At 38.6% G+C, this 22608-nt stretch overlaps 1 protein-coding gene across 5 annotated transcripts in view; it reads right to left on the bottom strand.

Moving 5' to 3' along the window:
• Window positions 1-99: 99 nt before the first annotated feature.
• stx1a (syntaxin 1A (brain)) overlaps window positions 100-22608 on the bottom strand; it is a 77758-nt gene continuing 55249 nt past the window's right edge. The window contains exons 7-11 of one of the 5 annotated variants that reach the window (XR_015776819.1): window positions 10317-10390; window positions 10088-10222; window positions 8389-8431; window positions 6253-6363; window positions 3819-3844 (exon numbers count right to left, since the gene is read on the bottom strand). Coding sequence is in view for 4 of the 5 variants with exons in the window: in XM_042487063.2 (XP_042342997.1) it covers window positions 3767-3844; window positions 6253-6363; window positions 10088-10222; window positions 10317-10390 (398 nt within the window). In the remaining variant the exon portion in view is untranslated. Of the gene's footprint in view, window positions 3845-5928; window positions 6040-6233; window positions 6364-8388; window positions 8432-10087; window positions 10223-10316; window positions 10391-22608 lie in introns of those variants that run through there. The other 4 variants (XM_042487063.2, XM_042487061.2, XM_042487062.2 and 1 more) reach the window with 4 other exon arrangements.

Genomic DNA, 22608 nt, shown 5'->3' with positions numbered 1-22608 from the left:
TGAGGAAATCCAGGTTAAGAAACAGAGTTTCCCTTCAATGGACTTGTAGAAGCATCCAGTCTGTCTATGCATTTATGCAAAACAATGCACAAACTTGAATGTGATTTTTCAGACAAACTTTACTTGAAAAAATGAAAACAAATCCAAATTGACCAAACAAAACCATGTTATCACAATACAACACAAAGGCAACAATATGAGTAGGCAACATGGTCACATGTTTGCAGTCTGTTCATGTCTGATGTGTCGCCAGAAAACTCACATCAGAGTCTTTTACAGGGCTACTTTGAGTGCATGCTGACGCTTAATGACTCATCATGTTCACTCATAAAAATAAACAGTGAAGTAGCATGACAGAGGGATATGCTCTGTTTAAAGCTTGGGGTTTATAAAAGACATAAAACATCAAGGGTTTGTCACTTACAGACCAGAATTATCAATCCAACCAGACTAGACGCCATTTTAACAGCTTATTTGAACATACTGGCAGTGTTAGAGAGTTTTATATCAATTTATACAAACCAAAGACACAGGTGGTTAATCACAAGCACTCATGTTCTCATCCCACAACTCACGCTCGGCACGTTCAGACATGTAGCGACAAATAAACACAAATATCCTCTTTCACATGCTCACACTCAACACAGGTTAGTACAGTAGCATTGCTTCCGTAAACTACAAGAAATTTAAAAAGTTTGGCAGTGTGATGATTCTACGAGCAAAATACCCAACATATCTTTTCCCCCGTTTGCAATAAAAAAAACAACACTTTACAGTGAACTAAAGCATGCAGGGTTGTCGAGGGGAGGTAGAGGACATCAGAGAAAGTAAATAAAGATGTGAACAAACAGAGGTCTAAAGATAACGTAGCTTCGACTACACTGCAGATTAGCGGCCCATTTTTGTCTGTACAACACAAAACAGACATTACAACTGATTGTTGTATTTGGAAGTTGGAATGTATTAGTATAGTGTTACATATCATTCAGTAACTTTTTTTTCATTCAAGAATTAACTTTTGGAAACACCATATTGTTGACAACACTCAGATAAGCAGTTTGCAGCACCACACATTTACAAAATAGCAACTCATGCGAAAACATCCTCTGGCCCTGTACGCCACGCGTCAAATGTGTTGTAAAGTATGTTACACCTCTCACGCTAAACATGTAATAGATTGCATTCGTGAAAACAGAAAAACTGAAAATGTGAATCTGTTGTGTTTTTGCTCTGTTGGGTGTCTTTCAGTGTGACTATGGCAGAGGTTTAGGACAGCGTTCCCCCAACAATTGAGGCAATGACAATTCCCAGAACCACACAGCATATAATAATCATAATTTTCTTCTGTAAAATGTTGACATGAACAGATACAACAGTACAGAGCAGTCATCCAAGGCAGCATATGGGGAGCAGAGGAAAACATGTATAACATACATGACTTGTATTTTACATTTTACAGTATTTATAATAACCAGAACAAAATACAATTTAAAAGAAAAGCATAATAACACAATGCAGTTTTGAGATTTGATTGCAACGTATCTGGTAATATTGTGAAAGAGTGTGGTTTGGAAGCATTTCCACATTCTCTACTTAAAAAAATAAATAAATCTTTGGTTCCTGCATTTTGTTCATGCCACATTAAACAACATGCAGTATGTTCTCACATTTAAAGGCACTGTGTGTAGAATATGGAAATCCACAGTTGGTGTGCCATCTGGTGGTAGCAAAGAATACAGTGAGTAGGATTTGGAGGGATATATATTGGCAGAAACTGAGTATAATATGTATGTTTTCTTTAGTGTATAAGCACCAGAAAATAAGCTTGTTATCTGAGAATGAGACGTTTATCTCTGCATATAAGTGGGTCCTTGTCTAAGGAGTCCATCATGTTGCACCATTATGTTTTTACAGAAGCGTGTAACAGACAAACCAAACACTCGCTCTAGATAGGGCCATTTGTGTTCGAAACAATACTTAGGACCCCTTCTTCGACAAGCTGCATTGAAAAAACACAGATTTAGAACTTGACTCTGTTTTATTCAGTGTTTTTACCAGTTTTATTCACATGCTCTATTTGTTTTGGAGAGAAAGCGACCTCTGCAGATAATGTGACTCCCAGTAAAAACCTCCAAAAAGTCTGGATCTTAAGTTATGGGAGAAAAAAAGTGAGCACACATTAGCATCGGGTGATTGAGTTGCCCGTCTCTGACATGCTAAACAGCATCTGAGAAGCAGTGATTCTTAATATGAAGCTGCTTTATTTAGTGTTTTTACTGTTTTAAATCACCTGGTCAGTTTGTTTAGGACAGGAAGAGACCTTTACAGCTCTCTGTAAAAACCTCCTGAACAATGAACACTGAAGGTGTTCTTACTGGGAAGAATTTTAATCCGTAATCCTCAATACTAGCTGCACTAAACCCCCCAGAAACATATACGCTGAACCTTTAAAGCAGTATATAGACTGAGCTGATGTTTGACGAGATGGTCTCATTTTTCTGTAAAACACACAGTGACTTTAAAGTGAAGCTAAACTGTAAAACATGTCATTTGAGCATGCATTTCTTCACATTCATAACAGACAAGGTCTAACATTTAAACCCTATCACCTGTCTCCAATTCTTAAATCAATATTTAAACATTTTTGGAAATACCTTTCTTTACTTGCAGCCAACGGTAGAGAGGACAGATACCACTCTCATATACAGTAAAAGGGGCCAGCAGTAGTTTAGCTTATCATAAAGAAAGTAGGAGAAAACAGCCAACCTGGTTCACAGGTAACAAAATTAGTCTACCAGCACTTTTAAAGCTCACTCATTAACTTGTTATATCTTGTTCGTTTGATCAATACTAAAATCAAAGTGTAAAAATGTCATATCACATATACTGGTTGTGGTTTTACAGGCAACCAATAAAGACTTCATGAGCCACAGCTCTGTGCCAAGAAATAATCCAGCAGTACCTCTTAAAACGTTGTATCAAAACAAATTGTAAAAACAACATTTTGTTGCCAATTATTTCCAGTGGCTACTCGTGGTGGGACTGGAGACTAAAAAGTATTTTCTTTGTGACTTTTTAATCCATGAAGGTTTTATTTTTGTAAAACTTTGCCAAAGCCTAAAAAAGTTCTCTTTGTGTGCAGATATTAGAAGTCACGTGTAGCCCCATAAAAATGATCCTCTCACCTAACTCTGCTAGAAAACAAATGTATTTCCCATATGGTCAGAGTATTCCTGTATATAAAGTATATACCAATATTTAAACCATGATCATCGAATTATAAAACATTGTCAGGGTTTTGAGTGTTAGACATCTGTAAGTATGTGAGAGACTGAAAATTATTTCAGTCTTTGATTCAACACACAATTATTTTCATCAACATAACCACTTAGTGTATGCAGCTTTGTAGGAAAACGTGCAAAGCTCTTCAGCAGTCTACACGACAAGCACATGACAAAAATAAGTGAATCATGGCACAAACAGACACAAAGCACAAGGCAGCTCCTCAAGGTTTTTGACTGTTTAGTTTAGAAAAATGCATATATTAAAAATATATATATATTTAAAAGTTCATACAAAATATTTGCACAGACATATTGGACTTCCCTCAGGGAAGTAATGTAAGCCTGCTTCCTTTTTCAACAAGTAGTATGTGACTGCACAGTGCAGAGCCCACTATACAGCACATTTTAACTCCCTAACATTTGAGTCTGAGAGGACGGCATCAGCTCCTGCCCTTTCTGCTCTGTAGGGATTTCATAGTGTCCTAACTGAGTCCAACTGCGAGGGAAATAATGAGGACAGTCAGACATGTTGCAACACAACCTCCTATCAGGATCACCTTCTGGATTGAGAAAATGGGAGGGGAAACAAGGAGGGCAAAGCGTCAGAATTGATTCAGTGGATGTGGAGAGAGAATGAATGAGAAAGCAGATGGAAAGACAAGAAGAAATAGAAAGACGGAAGCTTTGCTGGAGAACAGTGTTTGATGTAAGTAGGGAAATAATCATGTAGATGACTCTTAGAATGAATTGTGGTCATGTCATGAATTAAATTCCTCTACCTTGAGTGCTATTATAGATATTAACCAAGAGGTGGCAGAGGTGTTCCACTGTGTTGCAGGTTGTTAAATGAAGGAATAAACTAAGGAAGACTGACTGTTCCCAGTTGTTTTTGTTTGTTTTACCCCTACAGCCTAATTAGATGGGCTTAAGTACCCCTTTATCCACACAGCTTGTGATATTCCAAATGTGTTTATGTTATTTAACATTATTAATTATTTAAAACTGGAAGTGGAAGTAAGACATGGTGATCCTGGAATTGTTGATGTTTTGGCTTTGGCCTGTTTTTTTTTTTCTCAAACAGTCTCCATCAATTCTCAAATGAATAGTTTGAAATGTTGTCCAATACAGCTATTCACTTGTAGTCAAGAGCTAAGTGAAAAGAGCAATACAACCAGAGTTGAGTTGATTTCTGGTTTTCCCAGCCCGCTCCAAAAACTGAAATCTGTTTGATTTTATGTAAACCGGCTGAACCGCAATTTGTCATTGTGACATGATCTGGCATTAAAAAGTAGCTTACATCAACAACCTGTGCTGACGGCATCTCCGCTGTAAATCCAATTTGCATTGCTTTAGTAATGAGCAATATAACAACCATGTGCCACAATAACATGAAAGAGTTCAAATGGGAGTGCAGCAGAGCAGTGCACATTGTGTTGGTTTCCAAGAAAGTTGATGTGTTTTTGGGGCGACCAGACAAGACATTGCAGAGTTAGGGCCTCAAACAAACAAACTGCCGATGGCAACATTTTGAATTTGAAGCCAGCAAAAGAGATATCCTAACTGCCTGTGACTGATGCCATGCATCATTTAGAATGGCACTTTCGTTGGATAATGAGTTTCTGTTTTCTCTTGTCACTTGCTTTCAAAGCAGTGACAAGCAATGGATGAAGAAGGGCAGATTGATGTAGTTTATGTAAGGAATTATCTATATGATACCTCCATTTTTTCCTAAAGATGACAAAATAAGGTGGAGGCTGTTGAGTGGAGGGACACCACCCGAAGGAGTCTGAGAGGGTAAGTCTAAAAACAAGCTGGGCAGTGCTGGCCATATAGTATCTCATTTCCAGTAAATCTCACAATATAAAATGTGTTTTTCTGTTTAAAAGGAAAAGCAAAGGAAGATAGGAAGAACCAATCTTTTAAATGGTCACATCTCTAGTCTAATCTTGTGTGTACAGCTGATATTCTTTTTTTTCCCCATGATATAACAGAAGTGCATATTTAATTATCTAAATGTAAAGAGAGCTCTTACTATGTTGATAGTAAGATATTTGCTTGCTGTAACGACACAATGTCATGATGTTCATGACATGCATGATGCATACTATTGTCATGTACTGTCAACTAGAAAGTACATGACAATAGTACTACAGCTAGCATGCCCAAAGGAAAAAAAATCACTTACCAGCATATTTGTAATCTAAAACTGAAGTTTAAGACAATACATTTTGTGTTTTTATTAAGGTTTAAGTATTAAGAGAGCTGATAACCTATTTATGTCTGTATCACAAGCGACCAGCATGGCACATGTTGGATATTTCATCCATTTCAGTTATCTTTTTTGGCAAGTTATATTTCCCAAATTTTCAGCAGCAGGTGATGTTAAATTGTTTAGTTTTTTTTAGGAATATACCTTGGTATATTATCCCGAGTTACATATACCTCTGGTTTGAAGTCCCTGCAGCAGAATACGTCAAATACACTCACAACACACATGCTCCACATGCAGAATGCATGCACACACACTGAAGACAGTTACACACTACAATATACAGTATATGTGAGGATTCTGAAGATCTCTATCATTTTTTAATGCAATAGCATGCTTATGCAAATGCATTGTTCTGTTGTACATGCGACTCACCCTCCGGGCTTTACTCTGGTATTTTACCGCCTTCTTAGTGTCTGATACTGCCCTCTCCACATAGTCTACTGAGTGCTCCACATTGTATTCTATGCGGTCTATCATTTCCCCCTAGGAGAGGTTAGTTACAGAGGAGATGTGGAGGAAGAAAGAGGGAGCCAGATGTGGAGGTAGGAGGAGGGGTGGATACAGATGGAGAGGAGGTGAGGGTAAGGGGATGAACAATGGATGAATGAGAAGGACAGAGAAGGGGAAGCGGAAAAGGACAGAGGAAAGAGGAAATAATGAGTCAGTTGGCAGAATGTGTTTCATCTTGTTTCTCACCCGTTTGCCAGTCTTTTTGAACTTTTTGCATTTGGGGATGTTCTCCTTTGCCTGCTCGACATAATCATGGGTTTCCAGCACATTTCGCTCAATCTGGTTCACCAGTTCACCCTAAATGAAAGACAAGAGACACAGTCATTGTAGTAGCAGTGAGAACTTGTAATTAATACCATCTATAACCACATCAAGAATTAGATTTCAAAGATGAGTGTGAAGTAATAATTACAATGATGCCTGGTTTTATACTTAATATACAACCATCTTAGAGCAGTGGTTCTCAACCATTTTCATGTCGTGGACAGCTACATTTATACACATTAGGTCACGAACCCCTATTTTCTAAGATTTCGTGCAGGGACATCAAAGTAAAAAGATTTCAGTTGTAAGATCTGATTAGGACCCACTACATTTGGGGAGATATCCAAGGGCGAAGTAAAAGCTATGATCAAAACAGTCACTGATAAGCCAACAGTTGGCTGTTAGTCAATAATGGGCCATTGGTGAGCGTCCTGCTGAACTGGTTTTTGTGGTATGTCCCACATTGCTGGCACTCATCGGTCCTGGTCAGCCCTTTTTGGCCGATTCAGCACAACCTTTAGCTGAATGAAATCATTGTCATTGGCAGTTAAACTCCTCAGACGACGCGAGAAATGTAAGTGAGGAAAGCAAACAAAGTAAGTCAAGAGGACATGAGACTGAAAAAAACTTGTTATTTTGGTTGTTGTTTTTTTTCCTTTGTTCTGGAAACTTGTTGTTAAGCACAACACTGAGCCAACAGTTGTCTTTCTGTTAGTTTAATTCAGGCATTTGCAAAGCCCTGCTCTCTCCAGCATGAGACAATGCAAAAAGAAGGGCCCCAGAGCAGAGAAGATGCAAGAATATAATACAGTGCATTATCTTGACCTGGTTACACATTGTCCTTCCAACAGGACAAAGACAAACAATGACATGGTTTATCACACAGTATACATCATCATGCAAAGTACAGAGAGAACAAGGATTTACACCAAAAGATCTACACATAGTGGTTCGTCACAAGACACTAACAATGTGATCAAACAGACAGTGCTGCTCATGATGATATGATTAAGAGAGAGAGATGATGGTGAGAAATGGGAACTCCCATTGCACCATTTAGCTCTTTAGCAGAAACAGTTTGTAATTGTTTGTGTTATTGCTTGCTGGCACATGGTACATATCCTTTGTTCTTTCAACATTAGGTTGTGTTGTCAATTTGCTAATTCACTAACTAGATTCTTAAAACTGTCTTGTTGGTTTTCTGGTTTCCCTTTTTGAATGATGAACACAGACTACCACCGCCTGCTAATATGGAGAGTTACTTCCTCTCACACAGGTACAGAACATACTGGTTGGCCAGTGTCTGATTGCAACAGTCCACCTTCATCACCACTGGTTGTTTGATGTCAGTTTGGTGTGTCAGGGCCTTTATGGCTCACATAGGACTCCTTTTAATGGTTAATTAAAAATGACAATGAACTATTACCAATTTTTCTAAGGAGCCCCTGGAACTCCCTCAAGGACATACAAGGGTCCTCAGACCCCTAGTTGATTAGATTAGATTAGATTACATTACATTAGATTAAGTTAGATTAGATTAAATATTCTTTATTGTCCCTGAGGGGTAACTTGGTATGCAACACAATAAATACAATAAATAGAGGAATAAATATATATGTAGTAGATGTCATCAGTTAGCTACAGTGAATATGAAACAGTCAAGGTTCATCATTAATTGTTCATAACAAAGACATCAGGCCTAAAGAGAACCACTGTCTTCAAGAATGCCGTATTATGAAGGTTTTGAAAAATATACAAAGTGCTCTTATCTCTTGTTCTTTGTTAATAAACCTATCAACATGTTCCTTTCTTTAATTTAACAAAGCAGCAGAAGTCATTGACCACTTTTAGATCATCATCCTTTAAAAAGAAGCCTAATATTGCACATTAAGCATAGACCCAGGATTGTAAAAATTAAAATATAATCAACCCTTTTGCATTAGAGTGAATATTAGGGTCCATCAGTGTATACAGGTCTTCATGCATTCACTGCAACAATCATTTAAGAATAAAGAAAAAAGAAAAAACAAAACAAAACAGGAATCACAAGTAGATTACCTTTCAGTATAAGAAGGGGAGCTCCGTTCTCTGTTCTCTGGAGCTTAAAGTCATTGTGGTGGAGACAGTATGTGAAAAAACAGGGAAAAGAGAGTGCAAAGCTTAGAAAGGCAAAATTAACAGACTCAAGTGCACTATAATCTTTAAAGGTTTGGCATTCCGTTAATAAAGGAAGGGTTAGTTCATTGAATTATTTACATTTGGAGTAGTCATATGTGTTACAAGAGAATGAAAGCTTATACGCACACAAACACACACAATACTACCAAATTGTTTGACATTTCAACAATCATCACTCCTACACCAAAATCATGCCTGCTATTGCATTGTGCTGCAATTGTATTATCATATCACATATTTTCTTATGCATGTGTTCACATTTCCTTTTGCATAATTCAGACTGAATATTTCTGATGAGGGAAACAGTTCATCTCTGTGGGGTTCATCCCACACTCACATATACAGAAATGCCTACAGATCTACCTGAAGCTGAATACTTGACTGAGAAGAGCAAAGGCAACTCTTTCACTTGAGGATAATGCACGCATGCGGCTTTGAAGTAGAATCATACAGTACAGGAACTACATATTGTTATGTTCACTTTTCACTGCATGATGCAAGTTCCTCAGTACAATGTGCACATTATAGAATCTGTTCATCCCTTTGATGCCCTGCTCTAAATATCTAGAATAAATATGTGGAAATAATACTAGTACTGGTAATATAACTAATTCCATGAAAACACATTGATATATGTTGGAATGCTAACATATTACAAGCATCATAACAGTACATGACTGCAATTTAGTTTTTTTCTTTCTGTTTTACTTAACAACGAGTGGACTTCGCAACCATTTGGTAGAGGCCTATTTTTTAAAAGAAAAACTATGTGCTCTGTTAAATAAAAGAGGAAAAACAAATAAACACAAAAACATTTGTTAATTTTGGAAATGAAAAAAATGCAAAGAAGTAGTAGACTAGTAGTCGTAGTGAGGAAATTAATAACATTTCTACCAGGGAAATGAAATAAACAATTTTCAACTGACAAAGCTAATGCTTCTAAACGTGAAGGTTTGTTTATACTTAAAGGCTTTTACAAAACAGCAAGTTAATACAGTGCTGTTTAGTTGCCATCTTGAAAGTCCCATATGTCAGATTTTTATTTAGCTCATAAACACAGCAAGATGATTACATATTTAAAAAATGGTCTAATGGCAGAAATCCCACATACAGATTATGACCAAACTCCAATCAAGTGAGCCAATAATTATCTGTGCCCCAAATTCTTTCTAAATCTATTGAGATATTTAACAAACAAACGACCAGATGGCGCTGAAAACATAACCTCCTTCCAGCTCTGTAGTAATACATTACAACTTGTATGTAAATCAAAAGACTGGCAGTTGCCGTGTACCTGAAGCGGAGTTATTTTCATGACAGGGAGAAGCTGGTTAGCCATTTAATGATTTTAGCACTGTTAACACAATGTGCTTCTGAACTTTTGCATTAGTCAGGCCACATTTTCAAACCACTGTCAGGAAAAAAAACTCTAAATCTACAAACTGGATTTTGTTATATGTGCTGTGTTGGCACATGGATTGACAATTTATGAATGTATTTGCAGGTTTGTTTGCACATGCATTTGGCTGAGCCTCAAACTACACAGCTGTAGGGATTGAGAGAGAATCAGTGTTTTCACCTGGCTTTCCACCAGCATGGCCATGTCCATGAACATGTCGTGAAGCTCTCTGATACTGTTTTCCAGCTTGATGATCTCATTGTGCCGTGTCTCGATCTCATTCATGGCTTGCTCTGTGATGTTGTCCATAATGATCTAACAGATGGAAAGGGTCAATAGAGCAGTAGAATTAGATTAAAAACATGCTTTGTGTGCATCGATGTTACATTTTTTTCATTGTATTGCTTACCCCAGAGGTAAAGATAGCCGGGTTGTCGCTCTCCAACATGCTCTCCAACTCCTCATTTGTTGTGTTTCTCCCGGCTGAGAGGGAAAACACACACTCATAAACATCTATAACAGCAGTCATGTTGGTAGGTGTTGAAGAGATTTACCATGTGTATAGTTATCACAATAAATTTAAGACCAGGATTTAAGATGTGTAGGTGCAATGCAATCGGATTAGGGGTTCTCCGAACTACACTGTATGAAGATCACACAAGGACAGGCTAATAAAACTCCCCCCACCCTCCTCATCATGTCTGCCTAAGGATTAATTAAAACAGGAGCTGTGTGCCTCTTTTCCACACGCTCGTTTCTCTCTGTCCATCTGTCTCTCCTGTATATACTGCAATTTAAACTCTTTATTCTTGCATCTCTCTGAACAGCAGTGGATGTAATGTAAAAATCCAGAGTGCCATACTTTAGTCTGTCATCATGGATCTAGATTGGATCAAGTGTTTTTTTATGGATTTCTCTGGACATCTCAAATGTTCAGTTGAATTCGACCTTAAAACCAAGGTCCGGTTAGAATCCCACAACAGCAACTTCAACACCAGACAAAACTTCAGTCAAGTCGGCTCTGTCAAACACTTACAGGCTTACAATCAAAATTCACTGAGTCAACACCAGTCCCCAGAAATGGTCTGCTAGGCAGTTTAGTCAGCTAACAATAACTTAATTGCGCCCATTTCATAATGGCCAGTCTGGCATGTTTTCTTATCAAATAAGTTCTTCCAAATTTAGCTGATTGCCTGACTAATATGACCATAACCAAGAATGTAAAATGACTTTCCAGTGCAGCCCCATTATACACGACCAATTTGATAAAGTTGTGTCTGCCCTGCCAATAACTTGTTGTTGCAAACTTGATCAGCTGTCTTTATATGAACACCATTTCAATTTTTCAAATTATAACGCCCTCTTATCGCCAGCTTGGTCTGCATCGGCAGTATTGCTTGTATGCTTTGTGCAGCAAATCACTTGCTTCCAATGAACTGTGAATGGGAGCAAATGTATGGTCGCAAACAGTGAAGGTAGAAGGTAGATTTATTTGTCATTTTTTTCTTAAATGTAGCTTAAGAAAAAAAAAAGGAATTTAAATTAATTCCTAAATCGTGCTACATCTTTTGGTGTCAAAGGAGGAATTGAGGAGTCTCTCAGCCTGGGTAAAGAATCTGCTATGTAGTCTCATGGTACAGCAGCTGATACTTCTGTATCTTTTCCCAGATGGCAGCAGGGTGAGCAGACTGTGGCTGTGGTGGCTGCTGTCTTTCAGTATCCTTTGGGCTCTGTGCAGACACCTCACTTCACCAAGGTCACTGATGCTCTGTAGATGGGAACCAGTGATGTTCTGGGCAGTTTTAATCACCCGCTGTAGAGCCTTCCTGTCCCGGGCCGTGCACAAACCTTGCCAGTTTGTGATGTTTCCTGTCAGCATGCTTTCTATTGCTCCTCTGTAGAAGTTAACCAGGATCTTGCTCTGGAATTTAGCCTTCCTATTTTTCTGTAAGAAGTAGAGTGATCATGTGTGATGACTAAGACACAGTAGGTTCTCTGTGATAGTAATTCCAAGGAACCTATAGCTTTTCACCTGTTCCACCTCAGCTCCACTGATGTAGACAGGGGTGTGTGTCTTTTCCTCCTTCTTTCTAAAATCAACAATCAGCTCCTTGCTTTTACTAACGTTGAGCAGTAGGTTGTTCTCTGTGCACCACTCTGCAAGATTGTTGATTTCCTCCCGGTATGAACTGTCATCGTTGTTTGTAATACAGCTGATGATGGTGGTGTCGTCCGCATACTTCACAATAAAGTTCTCCTGATGTCTGGGAGTGTAGTCATGGGTGTACAGGAGTGATGTAAAGGAGGTGAGACTGCCAGGCTGAACTCTCAGGGGTGTGCATGTGAGGAAGTCCAATATCCAGTTGCAAAGTGTTGTCCTGAAGACCAGAGTGTTCAGTTTTCTAATCAGCTTCATAGGAGAGATTTTGTTGAATGCTGAGCTGAATTCAGCAAACAGCACCATGATGTAGCTATTCGTATTCTCTTGGTAAGTTAAGACTGAGTGAAGATCAGTAGATATGACATCCTCTGTGAATCTGTTGGTTCTGAAAGCATACTGGTGAGGGTCCAGGCTGTTGTCTTTGATGTGCTGGAGAACCAGTTTCTCAAAGCACTTCATCAGGGTGGGGGTAAGAGCCACAGGGCGGTAGTCAGTAGGACTAGATACGGCAGACTTTTTAGGTACAGGAATGATGATGACTGTCTTGAGGCAGGGGGGAACAGTCTCATGTGAGAGTGAGATGTCAAAAATGTCAGTTATAACATTAACAAGCTGATCAGCACAAGTTTTATGCATCCAGGAATATTATCTGGGCCGGCATTTTGGGGCTGCACCATTAGGTTAATCACACATGAGCAAAATTAGCATTGGTGAATATAAGCTATCCGTTCACTTTCTTTCAATAGGACCAGTAGGGGAATAGAAAATCTTATGGAGTTCAAGTTTTATAAACTTTGGCAGGTCTCCACCAGTAGCAAAGCAGTATTTGTGGGGGAGATATTGATTGTTGCTATGTTTAACCAATAGATATTGTATGATACATTGACAATGAAAAATACAAACTGCATCACATGAGAGATGCTGCCTGGCTTGCAGAGTGTCAGGAGAAAGTCATGGAACACAATAAAATGGAAAATGTAACAAAAACATAATTTTTGTGGTATTTATTGGGAAGCTAGCTTTCTGTGTCCATCACACCCGGCACTTCCCACAATCAGCCCGAATATCACATTGGCAGGCAACAGTCACTACCATGCACTCCCTCATAAGTGACTGTGCCTATAAAATTCCCCTGAGGCTTTCATTAACAATATTTCACTTTATTTTTTTGTTATAGTGGATTGCAACCTGTTTTGAAGGTGTAACTCAAAACCACCTTTTCAAAAAAGCTTAAAATACCTGTCCCCCACTGCCTCCCCAAATCTAAACTGTCTATTTGTTTGTTGTTCTTTGTATTGGCATTTGTTCTTCCATTTAATGTAAGCCTTCTTTAGTATTTTGTATTCTTTATTTTGTCTTTGTTTTCTGCATTTCATGTAATGCTTTGAATGCTTAGAAAAGCACTATATAAGTCCTATCAGTTATTACTATTATTATTATTGTTATTATTATTTAAAGAATATAGCCAAAACTATGACTACCAATTGAATTATGGCATTAGTCCTACATTGCCTCTTTCATCCTGGGTTTTGACATCATGGCACAAAAGGACCTAACCAGCGCAAGATGAAATAATTTGTACAGCTGAAGAAATTTAAGATGCATTGTTCATCATTATTTACAGTCACTGGATGTGACTAGAAAGACGGTATCACGATAAGGTGCTGCATTGTGAGGTGTGAAAAAGAAGACTGTCACATGCAAACACTGAGCCAGTCCACACATCATTTGTAGCAGCTAAGATTTAGTCTCATATTTGCAGATAATCTTTTGACATTTTGCTCCCAATTATCAGGATAGCAACCTCATTACCCCGGCTTCATAATTCTGGGTTGCGTCGCTATCGAAGAGTAAAGGAAAGTTAGAGACACAACCTACTCATTCACGACCTTATTTAATTTTAGCTTCAACCAGCAAACTTTCTATCTCGCCATCTACTGACCCGTAGCACAGCACAACTTAATGCTTCTTCCTGCTGATGTGTTTGCTCCTCATCCATCTTTATTTTCCCAGAGAGAGTTGACCTACTTTATAAACATTCCCATACGGCTCTTTGCTACACCTACGTTAATATTCTCGTGTTTGAGCGTCCTGCAGAGCTGCTTCTCTTGGGCTCCATTTCTGCTCCACTGACACTGTAAGTCACAGTCACACCCTGTCAGCATCATCTCCAATCTTTCCTCTGCACATTAAATGCTCTGTGGGGATGGATATAGTATATACAGTGCAGTACTGCCTGTTACCCATGAAGACACCCTGTATCCTCCACAAACCATTACCTGCTGTGCAATATAAGCTGAGCAGCTAACAAACTAAAAAAAAGGCTTTAAAGAAAAGTAATCTGCAAGTTACAGCTTGTCAAGGAGCTAGCGAAATATAAAAAAGAAAGAAAGCAATTAGCAGAAAATCTCAGCAGTGCAACTACATTAAGTTCAACTAATCACTAATTGATTTAAAAGGAGATTTCAGAAAATACAGTTTTAAACGTGCTTGTTAAAATACAGCATATCTTGTTTTGGACAAGGAAAGAGAAGTTATTTGAATTTAAAGAAATTTTTAACTAACTTGCCTAGTAAGGAGCAGGCAAAACGCTTCACCTCTGAAAGGCTCACGGTGTGGTATGGCAGTGTAGAGGACTGAACAAAAGCAGGTTTCAGGTGGATCACGGAGAGCAGTAGTGGGCATTTCTTTCCCTACTCCCTTACATTCAAGATGGAGGTGAAGATAACAAAAATGGGGAATGATTCATCTCGTAACATGCCCAGCTTAAGCGTATCATAACTTATCGGGTATGAAAATAACCTGTAGATGCTCCAGATCAAATTGAGACCAAACTTTTCTGTGGATGTCAGTTTTTGAGTCACAATGAAGGCCAAAATGTGGCCTGCAACAGTAATACTTTGATTACTTCGATGCTATGATTTCCAAAAAACGTAAGACCTCTACTGGACAGTTAGCAGTTAGTGACGGCACAAAACAGCTAATAAAACAATTTTCAAAAATTGTAAAAATACACATTTTTGAGAGATCCTTGAGCATACAGTCATTAGCATGCACTCAAAATGTAAGGCTGATTGGTCCAGTATTATTTGAGAGGAGCTGCAGAGAGACAGATACACACACTCACACACACAACCACACGCATGATTCCATCCAGGCTTAAATCTGGCGAGATAAACATAACTACTGCTCTACACAATAGTCACTTGTAACTAGTAACGTCTATAAATCAAGGTGAAATGAGACCACTCAAGCTACAACTCTCAGCTACATCTCCAGGAGAGACACTTTATATTTTCATTATTTTGAGAGATATGCTTACTCACAGAGCACAGAGCACTAATAAACAGGGATGAACATCTCTATAAGTGGCTTCATATTTACCTTATAGACATGAAAGTGGTATCCAAATTGTCATCTAACTCCTGGCAAAAAGTGAGTCAGATTGTTTCCTTAAATGCCAAACCACTACAACATGCTAAATGGTTCTTTTTTTACACAAATCATTATTGAATGGACCTGCTTTGTCAGATATCGTTCAGCTTTTTACTCTGGATCTCCAGCAGCTGTGGCTTCTAGGAAACTTCAGAGGCAACTACAAAACCTCTATTCATGACCTAATCAGAGTATATGTGTATGTATGTGTATTGTGGTTATATGTGTGATGAAGGCCTCAGTGCAGAGCAGGTAAGGTTGATGGTGAATGATGATGCTTGAGAGTCAGAGCCAATGATTGCCTCCATGAGCAGAATACTGATGAAGCCGCTCTCTAACTGGTGCGTGAACGTGCGTCCATGTGTGTTTCAGAGTGCACCTTTGTTCATTTATCTTTACATAAACGGGGCTTATCGTGTCTAATCAAAACTTCATATCCATATAAAAGCAATGAATTTCATTTGGTTGTGGTTAAGTGGTCGTGCTGTTTCATTGCTGCGCTCGAGAGTCCACTCATGTTCAGCAATGACATTTTGCAGTTTGACAAATGACAAGACACAAAGAGGAGTGAGAGACCACGTTCACCACATTGCTGTGATCAATTCCCTATTCTCCAGGCCTCCCTGATATTAAATAATCTCTCTATCATTAAGGATGAAACTACGACATTAAATAGGGTCACAGTTAGAGTTGAAGGACAGAGAAGGGTGACAACAAGTCACGGATAATTGTGAAGAAGAAACAGAAAAACAAAGGCACTCTGGTACTTCCCTACCCTATTTATCTCACTTCCCACGCACGCACGCACGCACGCACGCACGCACGCACACACACACACACAAACACACACAAACACACACACACACTCTCCTCATTGCCTTTTTTTTTTTTTTTTTAGCCCTGACAGGCTCTGAGGGAGGCTCTTATTTGTTGCCATGGAGACCCAAACCCTGAGAAGCTGAATATGAAGCCAAGAAGTCTCACTTCACCCTTAGCATTTATGGGCTATAAAATCATTCATACTATGTTGCTACCAGTAACAGTATCATTTCATTTCCATTGTTATGTAACACAAATGAAGTGAATCCCCGAGGAACAAGAGCAAAAAGGCAAACCACAAGAATGTTCAAGCACAGAGGCTTTTTCACCTACAAAACAATGAGCAGGTATCTGCACACATATAGGTCAGTGTGTTTGCTATACAGGGGGACTTTGTCAGCGTACATCACTGTGGTCACTCCCAGCACTGTAAGAGCATCTCTCCCAGCTAAATAAGTGTCCGCAGGGAAATAAAACATAACAATCAAAATGTCAAAGAGGCCCTACACTGCCTGCAACCAACAACCCCTCCATCCTGCTGGGCCTGCCTGTTGGCTTACAGAAGAAAATGAATGTGTGATATTCACAATCAATAATAAACTAAAATGCTGCAGAAGTGTTTTTAATCTTAACTGGCAATGCAAAAAAATTCAATGTGTTGCTGTTGTTAAGCTCCAGTGATTCACTCTAAGAGCATGCATGTGCCTTTAAAGGAATAGTTAAACATCGTTGGAAATACTAGTATGGTTATTTGCTTTTTTTAGTGAGAGCTAGATAGTTAGACTGATATATCTGTCTGTAAGAGACAGCATTTTATTTTTTCGAGGTCAGCATATTTTTTTTTAAATTTCATGAAATTCAAGAGTGGCATATCTGTGCTACGACACAAATGCCAGCAGCGTGAGAAGGTGCTGAGCACCAATTCTACGAATTTTCTTAGGAAGCAAGAATTTGAAAAAATGTTAAAACTTTGGGTTAAACGCTGCACTTGTCACTCACTTCTGAGAGATACAGTATGTATAGCTGCAGCCACATTATGTTTGTAGTCTACACAACATGCCCCCTTCAAAATGCACCCACCACTAGTACAAGACAAACTCATTAATGCGACGGTTAGTTTGTCTCTGCTACAACGCCACTCGTAGTGACTTAATATGAGGCAAAACAAAGCAACTTTATCAACTTAATTTATTCATTATGAAGACATAATTTACCTTCTTAGTATTGACATGTGACCCTTACCCTAATTCTAACCTTAACAACTTCTCTTTTAACCCAACACTTCATAGCTAGCTGAGCATAGCATTTCTTTCAGGGTTTCGGCTCCCTGACCAAAGAGCGAAGGGGGCTGATTATGGACTGATAGTGAGCGGGTCATGTAGCTGATTAGCAGACCAAGAAGCTGCTCCAGCTGGAAGTGTACCTATTCAACTTTTTACCCAGCAAACCAATCACAATGGAGGAGGGGTGGGAAAATACCACAAAGACCAACCATCATATCTCATGAACCCAGCAGGTCCTTCCTCTCTTCCTGTGAGCTTCAGCCTTCTTTTCAGCCTGAGCAAATAAATCTACATCATGCTGACATTTTTACTTCTGCAAATATTCTGTATTAGTATTAAAACCAAAATGCTAGGCCTCCAAAGTGCTCTCAAAATTCCCAATATAACCTGAGGTGCGCCTTGAGTTTTAAGCTGGGGAAAAACAGTTTCCCTCATACCGCCTGTTTCCACTCTTTATGCTAAGCTAAGCTAACTGTCTCCTGGATTCGGTTTCATAATTAGTGTTCAAACACATGAGTGGTGTCAATCTTCTTATCAAACTCTTGATAAAACAAATGCGTTTCCATCCTACAGCTCAGTAGCTCATTATGGAAATATTATTTCAAAAGAAATCACTGTTTAGTAATGAGATAAGGAAACTGTTAAATAAGATATCTGAAGAAATGGAGTGCCTTCCTTGATTCATCAAAGGTGTGACAGAAGTAGCAGCAGCAGTTGTATTTATTTATTTATTTTTAATAAGTGTATTTTGCTGCTGGGAACAAGTGCTGAAGCCAAACGAAACCTAGTAACCGAGTATTAAACGCTGTTGTCTTATGCAAACATGCTGTTATCATGTAATTGTCCACGTTCACAGTGTTGCTCTCCTGTTTCTCTTATCTCTGTTTCCAGAGGTGAAAGGGAAAGGAGTAAAGCAGCAGAGGAAACATCGATTCTCAGTCTGACAGACCAGACCAGGCTTCCCTCTGTGTGACACACTCTTATTGATTCACACACAAATGAGTCAAAGGGGCTGCCACAACAGCAACAACAGATCTCTTGCCATATAAACCAAAATAAATTAAATAGCGTTAGATGCGATCTAAACAGGAAAACTTTAATTAAGATATGTGATTTTGTTTCCTTCAAAATCAAAAACTACATTTCTTTTAGTGCCATTTACTGGTTATTTCTTCCTCCTCTGTGCTCTCATTCCATCTTCGTCCTCTCCCTGCGTGTCTAATCCCTTCCCTGACGACAGGTGATATCAGCTCAGGCCTCCTGTGACTCCACCAGCTGACAAATCAAATCCAAACGAATCTGGAGGAGCTCAAGGAAAAATTGAGTCAGGTGTGTGTGTTTTTATTCCGTGAGGATGTGTTAGTTTTTTGATTAACCCTGGAGAGTACCACATGTTGTCGCTGCTGCTCTTTTGACTGGACCACACTCAGTATATATTAGGCAGCGCTCACACATACAGACCTGCTGCATGTGTCTGACAGATGGACAGAGGAAATTACGTCTGTGCCAAATGCCCTGCAAAAAACTGCCCCTGTTCTCCTCTGCTATTACCACTAAACGAGTCATAGTGTTACTCTTTGCATGTGTGTGTGTGTGTGTGTGTGTGTGTGTGTGTGTGTGTGTGTGTGTGTGTGTCTTTGTGTGTAAGGTGACTGTGTCACGATGACTGTTAGGGGCAGCTGGCATGGCGAAGCCTGCCAGGATATGGTGTCAGAGGCCGTGTCAGTGTTTGATCCAGGAGCCCGGGGCATCAGATAACACATATAGTGTGAGGAGCTCAGATCAAGGCAACCTGGAAAGTGTATACTTGTATTTGTATATGGCAGGAGACACTTCCTAGTGCGCGACCCAGCAGTCTACCGATTGTTTATTTGTTTTAAACTGTTTGGTAAAGTTATCATTTGTTGAGTGTGAGGAACTGTCAGTGCTTCAGTGATGGGTTGCTTTGGAAAACTTGTAGAGCTTTTTGCACTCTTTTGCGCATCTGCACTACTTCTAGACTTCTTCTCCAGTCGCTGTGTGGAGGGGCAGGGAATCACTCATAGCCGTGAGCTTCTCCTCTCCTTTCTGACTTCAACAGCTGTCCTTGTGCCAACAAACATCTGTATAGGGTCGCTTTATGGCTGGCTATTTTTGCCCATGTAGTGATCTGTGTGTTCTTGCTGCTATGCTCAGGTTGTCCATCTGTTAATCTGTCACACCAACATGGCTCTGTTTGAATGCTGCTGTTGACTGTGTGTTTTATACTGTGTTTGTGTTTTATGCGATTGGTCAACTGTAAACAGAATTACCCTTTTGGGATAAATAAAGTTGTCTTTATCTTTATCTTTATCACATTGGTCCTGATGATGCTTGGTTTGGAAAGTGGTTTTAAATGGCATTTCTTATTTTCATTTTCTATACACAATTGGCATAATTAATTAATTGAGATGATTGTGGTTGGACCTTTAATTCCAGATCCTTCTGGGCCAAACCTGATCCATTAATTTCTCAATATTTCCCCTGGATTGAATCTGATCAAGTTTGCTCCAATTTACCAGTGTGTTTTTTTTTTTTTTTTGTTTTGTTGTTTTTTATGTAGACCTTATTCATTGTGTAATCTCATGAATAATGTATGGACTGTGGCACCATCAACCCATCACGACTCCTACCTCTTATTAATTAGGATAAATGTTATACAACCTCTGTTTAATATATGTGGCATGGAAGTTTTTGGACTGTGCATGTCAGAGAGTGTCACAAATGTCCATTACCACTCTGAAAATACTTTTTACTTTTTTTACTTACTGCTGTGGTCTGTGCCCAAGTCAGGTTTAGGTAGAAACAGTGGTGGATGAAATACATGTAAGCCATACTTTAGTAAAACTATAAACTTGAGTGAAAGTTAAAGTCACCTATTCAAATATTACTTGAGTAAAACTCTTAAAGTATCTGATATTTATTGTACTTGAGTATCAAAACTAATTCATTATATTAAATATACTTAAGTATAGAAAGTAAAAGCACAACTAAATGCTTCTTATAAAAAAGCAAGCAGTCAAAATTATTAAGTGTATAACTTCTCAACATGTACACCACCGTAAAAATTACCGTAGCAGTGGAGCGTAGTCACAAGTTGCTGACATGCAGCCTGGACATGACAGTAAATCCAAACTTAACTGCAGCTTTGAGAGCACCTGTTTGCATTTTGATTAACGTAAGATCTAACCTTCAAGTCAAGGCCTCTGATTCACCAAACCTTCTGAATTAATTTTTTTGTAACAAAGTAATGAAAATGCTTAGGACTCATAAATACACTGGAGTTAAACTGGAGTCAAATACTTTTACTCCAATATATATTGCAGTAAAAGTATACACCTTATTTAGGAAATATAGTAGAGTAAAAATGAAAGTTGACAAATATAAAAATAAGTATTATTATATTTTTACCACCCACATCAAAGCCTACATTTCATTAATAGCCAATGTAACAAACAGTGAATAAGTAAGATGGATGCAGAAAAATATGATGCACTTTAAATATCTGTGTAAAAATTACATGTGGTGTCATAAATTTAGCTGAATGTCAATCCAGTAGAATGAAGTTTGATGGGTGTCACTTCATGGTTACCAAAAAAGCATATTGTGCTGATGAAGTTCTCTCCCACAGGAATTCACAAAAAAAGGCTTCCAAAATAGAAAATGAGTAAAGGACTGGCTTTAGCCAACACTGACTTCCCACCACATGCATTCTGCTTATTTTGTTGTAAACATTTTGGAAGGAAAGGAATTCATTGTTGCACTAGCTTGAAGAAAAGAATGTGGTTTCTATCATTCTGACGTAGTCTGAAAAGTGTATATAGAAAATCTTACATAAAGATACATCGCAGTACTGGAACATATTTAATTCATATCCTCACATTTTGGTAACAGTACGTAGACTTGGTTGCGCTCCTGTAAATATGGATGAAAACAATACTGTGCAGGTGTTGAGTGATTTTGACACTTCAAAACGAGATGAAAATCAGGATGCAGAGTATAGTTATAGCAGAATTAATAAGACACTAATATGTAACTAATGATAGATGGAGGATGACAATGAATTGGATGATGCTTCAGCAGAAAATAGTCATGCGGGGAGATATGACATAGGACAGTTATTTCCAACTAACTTAGGTAATTGAAGAGATATTCCATGAGTGCTGATATACAGAGTACAACAGCACTGGGACTTTTAAGTATGCATGTATCACACTACTTAACACCTGTTCTAACTCGTTAATTACATGAACTGTTAATTAGCTTACATTAGCAATCCTAACAAACTTTGCACCACAAAGATGAATCATTTCCACAAATAGCAATTATGAATGGGTGCCAGAAGATGTATAGAAGAATGACACTTGGATACCTTACTGCAAACCTCCAGGAGTGCTCATATGACATCAGTAAATGTTGCAATGTCACCCTCTGAGAATCACATATGCTATAAAACCTGATGTCAATGGACTGTTATTTTACTGGTTGTACAACCGGTGGAAGAAAAAATGTCATTGGCCTGAGGTGCCATGTAGATCTACACCAAATAATGCCAAATAAATATCAAATAAACACACAAATCATAAGGACTGTTGTATAGAGCAGTATCAAACTCGAGGTTGTGCTGTTGCATTGAATACCTGCTGCCTCACCTCGTGCCTATGACTGAATCGCAGTTGTGCTGATATTCAGCGCTCCCCATTCATATGAATTTGCATGTCTCATGCCTTTGCCTTTGACAAGGACATTAATTAAATGAGTAAAGATAACATAAAGAGCTGTTTTGCATAGAAATAATGAAAGCTGAAAGCTGGCCCAGGGTTTCAGTTAATTCACAGTTAAACTTGTATGTATGGAAGGTACGCAGTAGGTCAAAAAAATTGCACACAACAGCTTGTTCTCAGTATGAACTCATAAATCTCTACTGTAACATCGGTGTTTTTAAAAAACAATCAAACACTATGAGTCAGATGAGATGCAGACTT

The sequence above is a fragment of the Plectropomus leopardus genome, chromosome 6 (assembly GCF_026936395.1).
Source record: "Plectropomus leopardus strain MGB_pleo_1.0 chromosome 6, ASM2693639v1, whole genome shotgun sequence".
Lineage (NCBI taxonomy): Eukaryota > Metazoa > Chordata > Actinopteri > Perciformes > Serranidae > Plectropomus > Plectropomus leopardus.
This window is presented reverse-complemented; position numbering and strand designations above follow the sequence as displayed.